Source organism: Danio rerio, chromosome 8 (assembly GCF_049306965.1).
Source record: "Danio rerio strain Tuebingen ecotype United States chromosome 8, GRCz12tu, whole genome shotgun sequence".
In the NCBI taxonomy this organism is placed as follows: domain Eukaryota; kingdom Metazoa; phylum Chordata; class Actinopteri; order Cypriniformes; family Danionidae; genus Danio; species Danio rerio.
This window is the reverse complement of record NC_133183.1, coordinates 63,900,001-63,913,090: the sequence shown is the minus strand read 5'-3', so window position 1 is coordinate 63,913,090 and position 13,090 is coordinate 63,900,001. Positions and strand designations below refer to the sequence as shown.

At 38.5% G+C, this 13,090-nt stretch overlaps 1 protein-coding gene across 4 annotated transcripts in view; it reads left to right on the top strand.

Annotated features, from left to right (window-relative positions):
- Positions 1-2,294: 2,294 nt before the first annotated feature.
- dcaf1 (ddb1 and cul4 associated factor 1) overlaps positions 2,295-13,090 on the top strand; it is a 35,479-nt gene continuing 24,683 nt past the window's right edge. For all 4 annotated transcript variants that reach the window (XR_012384811.1, XR_012384812.1, XR_012384813.1 and 1 more), the window contains exons 1-6: positions 2,295-2,466; positions 4,828-4,948; positions 5,596-5,672; positions 5,772-5,845; positions 10,007-10,120; positions 12,866-13,003. Coding sequence is in view for 1 of the 4 variants with exons in the window: in XM_073911335.1 (XP_073767436.1) it covers positions 4,833-4,948; positions 5,596-5,672; positions 5,772-5,845; positions 10,007-10,120; positions 12,866-13,003 (519 nt within the window). In the remaining 3 variants the exon portion in view is untranslated. The remainder of the gene's footprint in view (positions 2,467-4,827; positions 4,949-5,595; positions 5,673-5,771; positions 5,846-10,006; positions 10,121-12,865; positions 13,004-13,090) is intronic.

Sequence of the window (13,090 nt, the reverse complement as noted above, 5' to 3'; positions counted from 1 at the left end):
AACACTATCAATGTCTTAGCAAACCAACTAGCAGTCACTTAGAACTCCCTAGCAACCCCTTAGCAAACACATAGAACACCCTAGCAACACCTTAGCGACCACTCAGAACACCCTGGCAACCTATTAGCAACACCTTAGCAACTGCCTAGCATCCACTCAAATCACTATAGCAATGCTCTAGCAACTGCCTAGTAGTCACTCAGAACACCCTTGCAACATCTTAGCAACCACTCAGAACACCCTGGCAACCTATTAGCAACACCTTAGCAACTGCCTAGCATCCACTCAAATCACTATAGCAATGCTCTAGCAACTGCCTAGTAGTCACTCAGAACACCCTTGCAACATCTTAGCAACCACTCAGAACACCCTGGCAACCTATTAGCAACACCTTAGCAACTGCCTAGCATCCACTCAAATCACTATAGCAATGCTCTAGCAACTGCCTAGTAGTCACTCAGAACACCCTTGCAACATCTTAGCAACCACACCTTAGCAACCGCCTATAAACCACTTAGAACACCCTAACAAACACCTAGGAACTGCCTAGAAACCACTCAGAACACCCAAACAAACGCCTAGCAACACCTTAGCAACCACCAAGAACACCATAGCAACTGCTTAGCAACCATTCAGAACAACTTAGCAACCACATAGCAACACCTTAGCAACCAGCTAGAAAACCATAGCAATGCCTTAACAACCATTCCGAACACCCTAGCAACTGCAAAGCAACACCTTAGCAACTGCCTAGCATCCACTCAAAACACCCAAGGAAAGCCCTAGCAATCACTCAGGACACCCTAGCAACATCTTAGCAATCACTCAAAACACCCTAGCAACCGCCTAGAAACCACTCAGAACACCCTAACAAATGCCTAGCAACACCTCAGCAACCACTCAGAACACCCTAGCAACACCTTAGCAACCACCTAGAACACCATAGCAATGCCTTAGCAATCACCTACCAACTGCCTCAGAACACCTCAGCAACCATCTAGCAACGCCTTAGCAACCACTCCAAACAATCTCGCAATGCCTTAGCAACCGGCTTGTAGTTACCCAGAACACTCTCAAAACCCATTAGCAACAACCTAGAACACCATAGCAATGCCTTAGCAACCCCTCAGAACACCCTTGCAACTGCCTAGCAACATCTTAGCAACCCCCTAGCAAGAAACATGCAAGCAGCTGATTCAAACTTCTCAAAAATTATTTAAATTATTCAAACTTAAAAAAAATAAAGCCCCGCCTCCTACTCCATATTCTGTTTCAGTTTAAAGCGTCATCAAACTGAAATAAAAGTCTGCAGCAACTTTTAGTTCACAAAGAGTTTAAAGTGTACGTATTAGTGTCTTAACAACTATGCTGTTTAAAAAAAAAAAAAAAAAAAAAAATATATATATATATATATATATATATATATATATATATATATATATATATATATTTCTAAGAGTGTAAAAAGGTGTATGAGTGATCAGATTTGCGTGAGGGACTCATGGGAAGTGTAGTCCAGGATGAGTGTGCTGATGGCGCCCTCTTGTGGACAGTGGAGGACCTTTAAGACAGCCTTCATCAGCTGGAGCACTTAAAAATCTATTAAGATAATATTTGTTTTGGTAATTATGCATTATATGTATGTATACCCTATAATTAAAAACAAATGTATATTATTTATATGTATTTAATCATCTCAGACTGGTTTCTTGAACATGACAATGAGTTCACTGCACTCAAATGGCCTCCACAGTCACCAGAGCTCAATCCAATAGAGCAGCTTGAATAATACTTGGTATAATTACTGATTTATAAGAATGTAAGGGTTGGGGAGGGGCTAGACATTTATAAAATACAATATAGTGTGTAATTTAGTAAATAATATAAATAATACTCGGTAAATTTACAGTTTTTACATTGTTTTACTGTGATGGTTGGGTCTGGGGTTGTGGTCGTGTAGTTAGACAATATATAATTAAACGAGTAATTTTAATAAATAGGCAGACTAATACTCGGTATAATACTGTTTTACATTACGGGGTAGGGTTAATAAAATACTATTTTAGTTTGTAATTTAACAAATTATATGAATAATATTGGGTATAAGTGCTGTTTTTACATTACCGTGAGGGTTTGGGATGTGGGTAGATGTTATTAATATACGCTGCTGCTGTATCCCTTCTAGCAACAACCGATCAACGGTTTTAGGGGAAGGGCGGGAACGTGCGTCAGACGTCACAGACGCGCTGTCGCCGTCGCGTCGCAGTGTTATGACGCGTTCAGAGCTCGCCATCAGAAAGTTGCAGCACATTGCTAAAGGCAGACACACACGCGCGCGAGTGACAGCAGCGGCTCTGCGCGTTCGGTTCCGGCGCTCGCGACGCGCCCGTGACGGCCGGTAGAGCTACAGCCGGTGTTTACCCGCGACCGGGAGAGTGTGTATGTGAGTGTGTGTGTTCGCTGAAGGTGAGCCTCTAACACACACTTCACCACACAACACTGTAAACACTACACACATGCTGGGGGACTGTGTGTGTGTGTTTGTGTCACCCAGGCTGGCTGTGTGTGTGTTCTATATACTATCAAACGCACACACATAGTACACAACGCTGTTTAAATGTGTGTGACGTGATTGTGTGTTTTGTTTAGCGCTGTGTGTGTGTGTCTGTGTGTCTATGATTCTCTCTCTATCTCTATGTGTGTGTTTGTGTGTCTCTTTCTGTGTGTATGTGGTTATAAACACACACATATTATAAAACGCCCGCAGCTGCTTGAATGTGTGTGAAGTGATTGTGTGTTTTATTTATTGGTGTGTTTGTGTCTGTCTGTTTCAATAATTCAGTTCAATAGTTGCGTTATTGGCGTGGCAAATGTTATAAATGTTTTGCCAAAGCGTTTTTGATGTTTACTTGTATAATAAACATATTATTACATAATAAAAACACAGTAAACAGTGTTAATAGTAGTATTAGCAAACATTAAAGTAATAAAAATAAAAGCAATGAAAGAAAATAATAATAAATCAGAATAACTGTACATTCAACAATCAATATTTAAGAATAATTTGAATAAATGAGCAGTTCCAGCATTATGGATGTGACATTTGCAGTAAACACTCAAAACATAAATTCACATAGAAAGTAAATGTTAACATTATATTGAAATGTTTGTTAATATTTTACAGAACAACTGACCACAGAGGTAAAGGACCAGAAAAATACCAATCTGTAAACATGTTTTGTACTTAAATGAGGAAAATGAACATGTGTTATGGATGAGACAAAAAATGTCTGCGAGATTACAGTATACAACATACTTTGTCGAAATTCTGTGAATTAAGCTGCACAACCCAAAAGAAACATTGCTTATCAAAAAGATATAAGTTTTCTTTATAAATCAAAAATGATTGGTTTTATTTCATTTAATATTTTCACATTTATGAGGAAAAAGTGTCGTCATGGATGTGACAGATGTGAAATTCCCACTGATGTGACTTTGGTAAATCAAATATAATAGTTTGAAAACATTGACAGATGCATTTTTGAGTATTTCTAAAGTACTGTAAAATACTTCATAACACAAAAAACGTAGAAATAGGTTCTGTATTTTGGTAAAAACGTGTTTTTTATGGCAATGTGGATATTAGCATGGAATATATATATATATATATATATATATATATATATATATATATATATATATATATATATACACACACACACACACACACACACACACACACACACACACACATATATATATATATATATATATATATATATATATATATATACACACACACACACACACACACACATATATATATATATATATATATATGTGTGTGTGTATATATATATATATATATATGTATATGTATATATATATATATATATATATGTATATGTATATATATATATATATATATATATATATATATATATGTATATATATATATATATATATATATATATATATATATATATATATATATATATATATATATATATATATATATATATATGTATATATATATATATATATATATATATATATATATATATATATATATGTATATATATATATATATATATATATATATATATATATATATATATATATATATATATGTATATATGTATATATATATTCCATGCTAATATCCACATTGCCATAAAAAAACACGTTTTTACCACGTGTTTATATATATATGTATGTGTATATATGTATATGTATGCGAGTGTAATATAATAATCATCAATGCAATGTCTATGTTTTTCTCTGACACACATGGCATGACCAATGTTAGATGATAGTGGTAAAGTTAGTGTTATATTGGGATATTTAGACATTCTCCTTAATATTATTATGTCAGAAAAGTATTCTTTACAAATTCTAAATAGGGAAATCATATTGGCAGCCAATGACGATCAAAGTACAGCATAGTTCACAGTCAGTTGATGTTGTTTACAAGTCATACTGGCATGCTAATTCCGATTGAATATTCAAAGTAACATGCTAAACAATATAGAGTCTGCTAAATAAACGAATGTGCCAATATAAAACCTACTTTACCTCTATTGACACACGTGTGTTGCCAAAGCATTTCTGATGTTTACATTAATTAAACTGAACAAATGAAAACTATTGGCATAGTAACAGCGAAGGAAAACACACACACACACACACACACACACACACACACACACCATAACTACCAGCATATTTAAATACGCACAATTAATAAAATGATGTGTTATAAACCGTATATTTAACAATCACCTTCATGTGATTGATTTCTAACAGTGTTGAATTGTTGTTGAACAGGTGTGATGGCGTCTGCAGGTGAGGGCGGTGTGGACTCTAAAGCGGAGCTCAGTACTCTGCTGGAGCAGTGGGAGAGAGAGCAGCAGGGGGCGTCCAGCGAGCTGCTCAACATACTCACCAAGTAGGAGAAACCTGTGTGTGTGTCTGTCTGTGTGTGTCTGTGTGTGTCTGTGTGTGTCTGTGTGTGTCTCTGTGTGTCTCTGTGTGTCTGTGTGTGTGTGTGTGTGTGTGTGTGTGCGCGTGCGTGCGCGTGTGTGTGTACGTGTACAAGTGTGTGTGTGTGTACGTGTACAAGTTTGTGTGTCTTTATTCCCTGACTCTATATTTTAAATGTCAAACACTGACTAATGGACAGACGGCTGCTTCTCACTCAGGGCTGCTGTTTATGCTAATGAGGGAGAGATGGGCACTAGTGGGCGGGGCTTTCCCCCTCTGATGACACGTACAAAGGGAGAATGTCAATCACAGTGTTTCTGCATCAAGTCTGATTAGAAAAACACAATTCACTACTGTTGACCATTAGAAGCGGCTTATATTCACACACTGCGGACACACGACTGGGTTCAAACCCTGCATAAAGGTCATTTCTGCATAATAGATGCACTTTTAATTTCTTCCACGCAGCATTAAACACTTGGATGTCAATTTTGACTGAAATATGACAGAAATCTTTGCATCTCCAAATTGGTGAACTCAGTGACTTCATTCTCCAGTAATTCTGTGCTCAAATTAAGACATTAATGTTAATAACTCTCCTAATCTGTGCAGGATTTCAGAGCTTGTTGAAAGAGAGACGGAGGAGTATCATAAGGCAGATCCTGACCCGTTTGATGATCGCCATCCAGGTCATACTGATGCTGAGATTGCATTACTGTTTACAATATTTATCTTATTCATATGCTGTAATAATAATAATATTATCTCATTTTTGTTTTGCTGTATAGGCCGGGCAGACCCAGAGTGCATGCTGGGACACCTGTTGAAGATATTGTTCAAGAATGATGATTTTATGAACGCGGTAAGATGAGTGTGAAAGAAAGAAATCATTTAATGACTGTTAAAAGCTTAATCATGACTTTTGTTTTGGGCTGATTTTATATATTGAGTTGTTTGTTTAAGGAGATTGTTATTTTATACACGTTTAGTTTTTTTAAAATATTTCCCAAGTGCAAGTAATGGAGAGAATATTGTTTTACGAACACTTTTACACATAATTAAATTATTTTATATGTATCGTCACCTTGGAATTATAAGGTTCTCTCTGCGTTCTGAATGATTTTGTGATATTGAGCTTTAAAGATTTTGCATTCCGTATAGCAAACAGTGTGTGTGCAGCATTAGTTTTTGTGAATAAAAAGTCTTAAAGGGTCATGAAACTCCGTCATTTCAGCAGGGTGTTTTCACACCTCTACTTTGGAAAAAGTCCGAAAAGTGGGCGTGTCCAGCTCTGTATAGGGGGAGTGTCAGAGGAAGAAAAGTGGGATGGTGTGGGAGTGTCTATTTGGGTGCGCTGAATTTTAGAGTCAAAAGAGTTTAAAAATACATTTAGCATTTAGCGTTTTTACCACGTGTTTATATATATATATGTATGTGTATATATGTATATGTATGCGAGTGTAATATAATAATCATCAATGCAATGTCTATGTTTTTCTCTGACACACATGGCATGACCAATGTTAGATGATAGTGGTAAAGTTAGTGTTATATTGGGATATTTAGACATTCTCCTTAATATTATTATGTCAGAAAAGTATTCTTTACAAATTCTAAATAGGGAAATCATATTGGCAGCCAATGACGATCAAAGTACAGCATAGTTCACAGTCAGTTGATGTTGATTACAAGTCATGCTGGCATGCTAATTCCGATTGAATATTCAAAGTAACATGCTGAACAATATAGAGTCTGCTAAATGAACGAATGTGCCAATATAAAACCTACTTTACCTCTATTGACACACGTGTGTTGCCAAAGCATTTCTGATGTTTACATTAATTAAACTGAACAAATGAAAACTATTGGCATAGTAACAGCGAAGGAAAACACACACACACACACACACACACACCATAGCTACCAGCATATTTAAATACGCACAATTAAAATGATGTGTTATAAACCGATGTATATAACAATCACCTTCATATGATATTGAGTGATATTGAGCTTTAAAGATTTTGCATTCCGTATAGCAAACAGTGTGTGTGCAGCATTAGTTTTTGTGAATAAAAAGTCTTAAAGGGTCATGAAACTCCGTCATTTCAGCAGGGTGTTTTCACACACACAGTAGAAAGTGATGGTGTTTAACCTACATGGACATCTGTAGTCGAATTATTTGCCAAATTATTAAATGCTGGACTTTAACTGCAGTTTGGCTCTTTCATTCAGGGAATTCATTCATGTCCCTCGCGACAAACGAGATATTTGATTGGAGGAACTGCTCTAAGCGTGTATTTTTCATGCAATGTTTGATACCGCATGACGAATGAGAGAAAAAAAAACCCTCTGCATTTCCCGGAAACTTAGATGCACACGGCAGGTAGCGTCAGAAAGTCGCGTGTGTTATTTCGGTCACTAAATGCGGTAAAAACCCTACACGAGATTAAAGTTTGGTTGTGGTGCTAACATGTTTACACTCGGTGTAATAGTTAGTTCGATACGAACAAACTGAATAAACAAAGAGCACTGGTCACTCACTTACCAAATCTGTAGAGACAGGACAATCACCAGCAACTAGAGCCGCGTCTTTATTAAGAGGAGACGAGCAGCGAATCCGGATCTCAGCGTTTGCAGATGAGAACAGCTCTCAGGTAAACAATAATCCTCCTTAGACACGTAAGTTATTGTTGTCGAGCGTCGCGTACACTGTTAATCCACACGTGACTCCAGCTGCGCTCTCACAGAGAGAAAATGAAAACAAAACTTCACTGCAGCAAACTATAAAAGCAACACTTCACGCTTGTTTTGCCAACACAACGTGGCGTCTCTGTCGTCTAAACACTGTGACAGTAATGAATATTAATGAAGTTGCACAATAGAGCGCGCTGATTGGTTTGAACCAAGCTTTACTCATGCATTAATGCATCACACTGTAAGACGTAATAAGACACACTCTGGCACAGACGCCCAGTCTGCACGCTGGAATACACGCTATTATCTCATGACCGTGACGCAGCTTCAAAAATTAGTTTCAAACCGGAAGTACCAATTTGCTTGAAATAACACAAAAACAAACAATTTACACTTTTTAGTGAAATATAGGTGTCCTGATAGTGTTTTTAGCAGTGTGGGACACATATACCACTGTCAACAGCTCAAAAAATGTGTTTTGGTGTTTCGTGACCCTTTAAAATGTAAACAGCTTAACCAGTTAAGCTCTGGGGCTATTTGGGGTAATTCCGCCTGAATTTGGCCTTCCGAATTAAAAAGCTTCCCATACCCACATGCAGTGGTGTAAATACAAAAGTTTGGTATCATTTAAAAGGAAACCCTTTGAAATTTCATAAAATAGAGTTGAAATTGAAAACAATTGTTGTATATATTGTCTGTGTTATAATAAACACACAAAAAAAGGTGCTTTTTTTTTTAATAAACTGAAGTTTGGAAATGTGCAACTCACTATTGAAGAGTTCTAGCACCCTGGAAACAATTTTATTTCTTTCCAGCAGGTGTCAGCAAACACATTTTTTTTCTTTATAATAATTTATGTGAGAATAATTCCAACTGCAAGGAGGAAAAATGCCATTTTTTTATTTTTATTTCCGCTTACCTATTTTTGAAGTCTCCCCATAGCCTCAAACAGTATAATTAGTGCAATATCTCAATGTCATTTTACAGAAAACCCTTTGAAATTACAAAAAGAACTGCTGAAAGTGATAAATATTATTATATATGTTGTCTGTCCTATGATGAACCACCTCAACACAAACCGCTTTTAATTTTTTTTTGTTCTAAAGCCTGATTTAGAAAGTGTATAACTCAGGCCCTGTATGCTCCATCAAACTGCAGATTGCTTTAATTGTTACCAGCATTTGCCAGGAGACACTAGAAAAAAGAATTTTGTTTTTATTATGTAATATGCATTAATTATGTTAGTTCAACCGAAGGGTGGGAAATCACAAATTTTTTTGCTTCTGATCTGTGACTTTTACACATTCTGTTTTGGAAACCCCTCTTCCTGTTTGTCATGCAATATCTCAGTCACTGATTGGCTGATCAAGGCTCGCGATACATCAGCGTAAAGCTGAGATATGTAATACATCTGGATAGGTCGAAGCTATCATATATTCGAGAATTTTGGAATATTATGACCCTAATTTGTTGCGTTTGGCACTTACAAGACACAGCAGGGATTTACTGACGCACACTTCCTCAGAAAACGCTGAAAATGGACTCATTTTGCAGAGGACAACCTAAGGTAAAAGATGATGTAGCTTGTTTGGCTATCTGTGCTAGCTCCGGCAGCTCACGGAGCAAATGATCAATAAATGAAAACAATACATTTAGGATCAATAGGCAGCCCCAGATAGCACAGACAGCTGTCATCTTTTACCTTATGCTGTGCGCTTCAGGGCCATTCTCCTCTGTTTTTGAGCTGATGTGCATCAGTAATGCTTTTATATGTCTTACGTGCTCCAAACACAGTGAATTATGTTTGATCAAACTAAAGAATAGTGAAATATGAAAGCAATGATCGCTCCCTGTGGCTTGTACAGCACCTCTCATCAGTTGGAATGCAATAACTTCTGCATAGATTATAGTGGAGACATTTTTCTTTTTTCCTATGATTACAGACATGTGCAGGAACCACCAACATTAATTACAGCATGCTAGACCACACAGAACTTTTATACCTTTATAAAAATATATTTTTATAACAAAATACCCAATTTTTACCAAATAATACCAAATTTTTGCATTTACACCTGTGCATGTGGATTTGGGAAGCTTTTAAATTTAGGTAGGCAAAATCCAGGTGGAAATCCCCAAATAACAGCAGAGTTAAAATACTCAATTTTGACTAAAATGTCAGATATAAGCTTGTAATTCTGAGGTGATGATATACATCATGACACTATTCTGCATTGTGTCAATAATCAAATCCATCTAAATGAGTAATCCATGTGTGGAGAACAGGCTTGCGGTTTGTTTTACGGTGTGTGTTGTGTTGTTGTAGCTGGTGAACTCGTATGTGATGAGCAGCCGTGAGGTGCCGCTGAACACTGCAGCCTGCCGACTCCTGCTCAACATCATGCCGGGACTCGAGACGGCCGTCGTCTTTCAGGAGAAGGTCACACACGCATGCACACGCACACATATACATTCACACACAGAGGCACACAGAGCTTTACAGATCACATCACTAGACTTTCTGCTGATCGATTGAGACTCGCTGCTGTTTTCCATTCATCTGTCTTAAACTGGAATGATGCACAACAAATGTTTAATTCACAGTAAACTGAAGCTATTATTAATGTAGAATCATGCAGAGGGCTTGCATTTACATTTAGCCATTTAGCAGATGCTTTTATCCAAAGCGACTTACAAATGAGGACAAGGAAGCAATTTACACAACCAAGAGCAACAATGAACAAGTGCTGTAGGCGAGTTTCAGGTCTGTAAAGTGTAAAAAGCAAAACATTAGTCATTATTATTATTATTATTTTATTTATTTATTTTGTTGTAGTTAGTGGAGGAGTCAGAGAGGCAATTGCAGATTAGGAAGGGAAGTGGAGACTAAATAGTTGAGTGTTTAGTGGTTTCTTGAAGACAGCGAGTGACTCTGCTGTTCTGATGCAGTTCGGGAGTTCATTCCACCAACTGGGCAGATTGAGCGCGAGAGTTGGGGAAAGTGATTTCTTCCCTCTTTGGGATGGAACCACGAGGCGACGTTCATTCACAGAACGCAAGTTTCTGGAGGGCACATACATCTGCAGAAGTGAGTGCAGATAAGAAGGAGCAAAGCCAGAAGTCGCTTTGTAGGCAAACATCAGAGCTTTGAATTTGATGTGAGCAGCAACTGGCAGCCAGTGCAAACGGATGAGCAGCGGAGTGACATGTGCTCTTTTAGCTTCATTAAAGACCACTCGTGCTGCTGCGTTCTGAAGCAGCTGAAGAGGTTTGATAGAGTTAGCTGGAAGCCCGGCTAGTAGAGAGTTGCAATAGTCCAGTCTGGAGAGAACAAGAGCTTGAACAAGGAGTTGAGCTGCATGTTCAGATAGGAAGGGTCGGACCTTTCTGATGTTATAGAGTGTGAATCTGCACGATCGAGCAGTTCTAGAGATGTGGTCAGAGAAGTTTAGTTGGTCATCAATCGTTAATCCAAGGCTTTTCATTATTCTGGATGCAGTAATGTTTGCCCAGTTTATCTGGATTGAGAAGTTATGGTGTAGAGTCGGGTTGGCAGAAACTACAAGCATTTCCATTTTCGCGAGGTTCAGCTGAAGATGATGATCTTTCATCCAGTGTGAAATGTCTGACAGGCAGGCTGAGATGCGAGCCGGAACTGAGGGATCATCAGGATGAAAAGAGAGGTATAGCTGGGTATCATCAGCATAGCAGTGGTAGGAGAATCCATGTCTCTGGATGACTGATCCTAGAGATGTGTAGATGGAGAAGAGAAGTGGCCCAAGAACAGAGCCTTGAGGTACCCCAGTGTTTAGATGCTGTAGGTTGGACACCTCTCCCCTCCAAGACACCCTGAATGACCTGTCAGAGAGCTGAGATCTGAACCATTGTATAACCGTGCCTGCAACGCCCAGTGACTCGACCGTAGATAGCAGGATCTGGTGGATTACAGTGTCAAAAGCAGCTGACAAATCCAGCAAGATGAGGACTGATGATTTAGAGTCTGCTCTAGCCAGTCTGAGATCCTTAAACGTTAGAGTGAACAAAGTAGGCGATGATTGAAGCTGAATAAATGATTCAAGAGGTGAAGAAGATCAGAAATACTTAATGCTTTCAAAACAAAGTACTAGGGGTGTCACGATTTCGATTTTTAATCGATTTTTAATGAATTTATGCTCAATTTCAATTATCGAATCAAAAAATAGAATCGTCGATGCTGCCACACCCCATGTCACGTCAGCTTGGCTTGCCAAGCGGGAAAAAAACAGGCTTGTTGAAGTGCTTGTTGAACTGCAGACGCAGGAGACCCGTCGACAGAGCTTAAACCCTCTCCTCTTTCAATGAAGTCGCCGGTGTGGAAGCATTTTGGATTTCCAGTGAGTTATGTTGACAACGTTCGTGTTGTCGACAAAAAAAACACACAGTTTTGCAAGCTCTGCATCGCGATCCTCCGCCCGCCCCTGTTGCAAATCCGCTGGCGAAAAGTACACACTCAGGCCCTGTTTACACTGTCTTTGTTTTTAAATGGCATTTTAGAACGACAACGATTTGACATCCACAGTGGCGTGTAGCATTTCTGAGCAGCCCTCCTTCCTCTCTACCTCTGAAAATGCACATCACGTGACCACACACACACAGACGCACACACAGCCATGCGCTCGAGACAGCAGGTCCAGGCAGTCAGAGGACTGCTTCAATCTTTCACTCACTTGTACTTAGTCATTTTAGCGAACACCTCAGATACTGTTGGCTGGTTCCTGTTGGTTGTGCGGTTTTTTATTACCGACGCCATTATAACGACACAGATCACTGCCTATTCACGAGTCCCGCAGAAAAAGTGATTGACAGGTGGAATTATGTGTGTATCTTGCCTTTATTCATTTACTGTATGATTTGTTTATGGGTAAAACAAAGACCACGCAGGTCAGGTAGTTTAAACGGTAGGCTACGAATAATTAATTGGTCATTAATTATTCATAATCGAAAATCGAATCGAATCATGGCTTTAGAATCGAAAATGTAATGGAATCGAGGATTTGGCGGATCGTGACACCCTTACAAAGTACACATGTAAACACTGTCATCACAGATAACCTGATATATTCAGGGTGTGTATTCAGAACTCTTTCAGTAAAGTGTTGTGTACGGTTTTTGCTGGAGATGTAAATGGTTTGTTTTTCACGCTCAGGAGGGGATCGTGGAGCGCTTGTTTAAGTGGGCTCGAGAGGCCGATCAGCCGCTCAGGATTTACGCCACAGGTCTGCTGGCCGGAGCCATGGAGAACCAGGACATCGCTGCAAACTACAGAGAGGAGAACTCGGTGCTGGTGAGTCGTGCGCTAGATTCAGCAGCTCTCACATATGCATTAGAGCTATCACTGCTGTCTGTCACATTATTGATTGCAAGGCCTTGA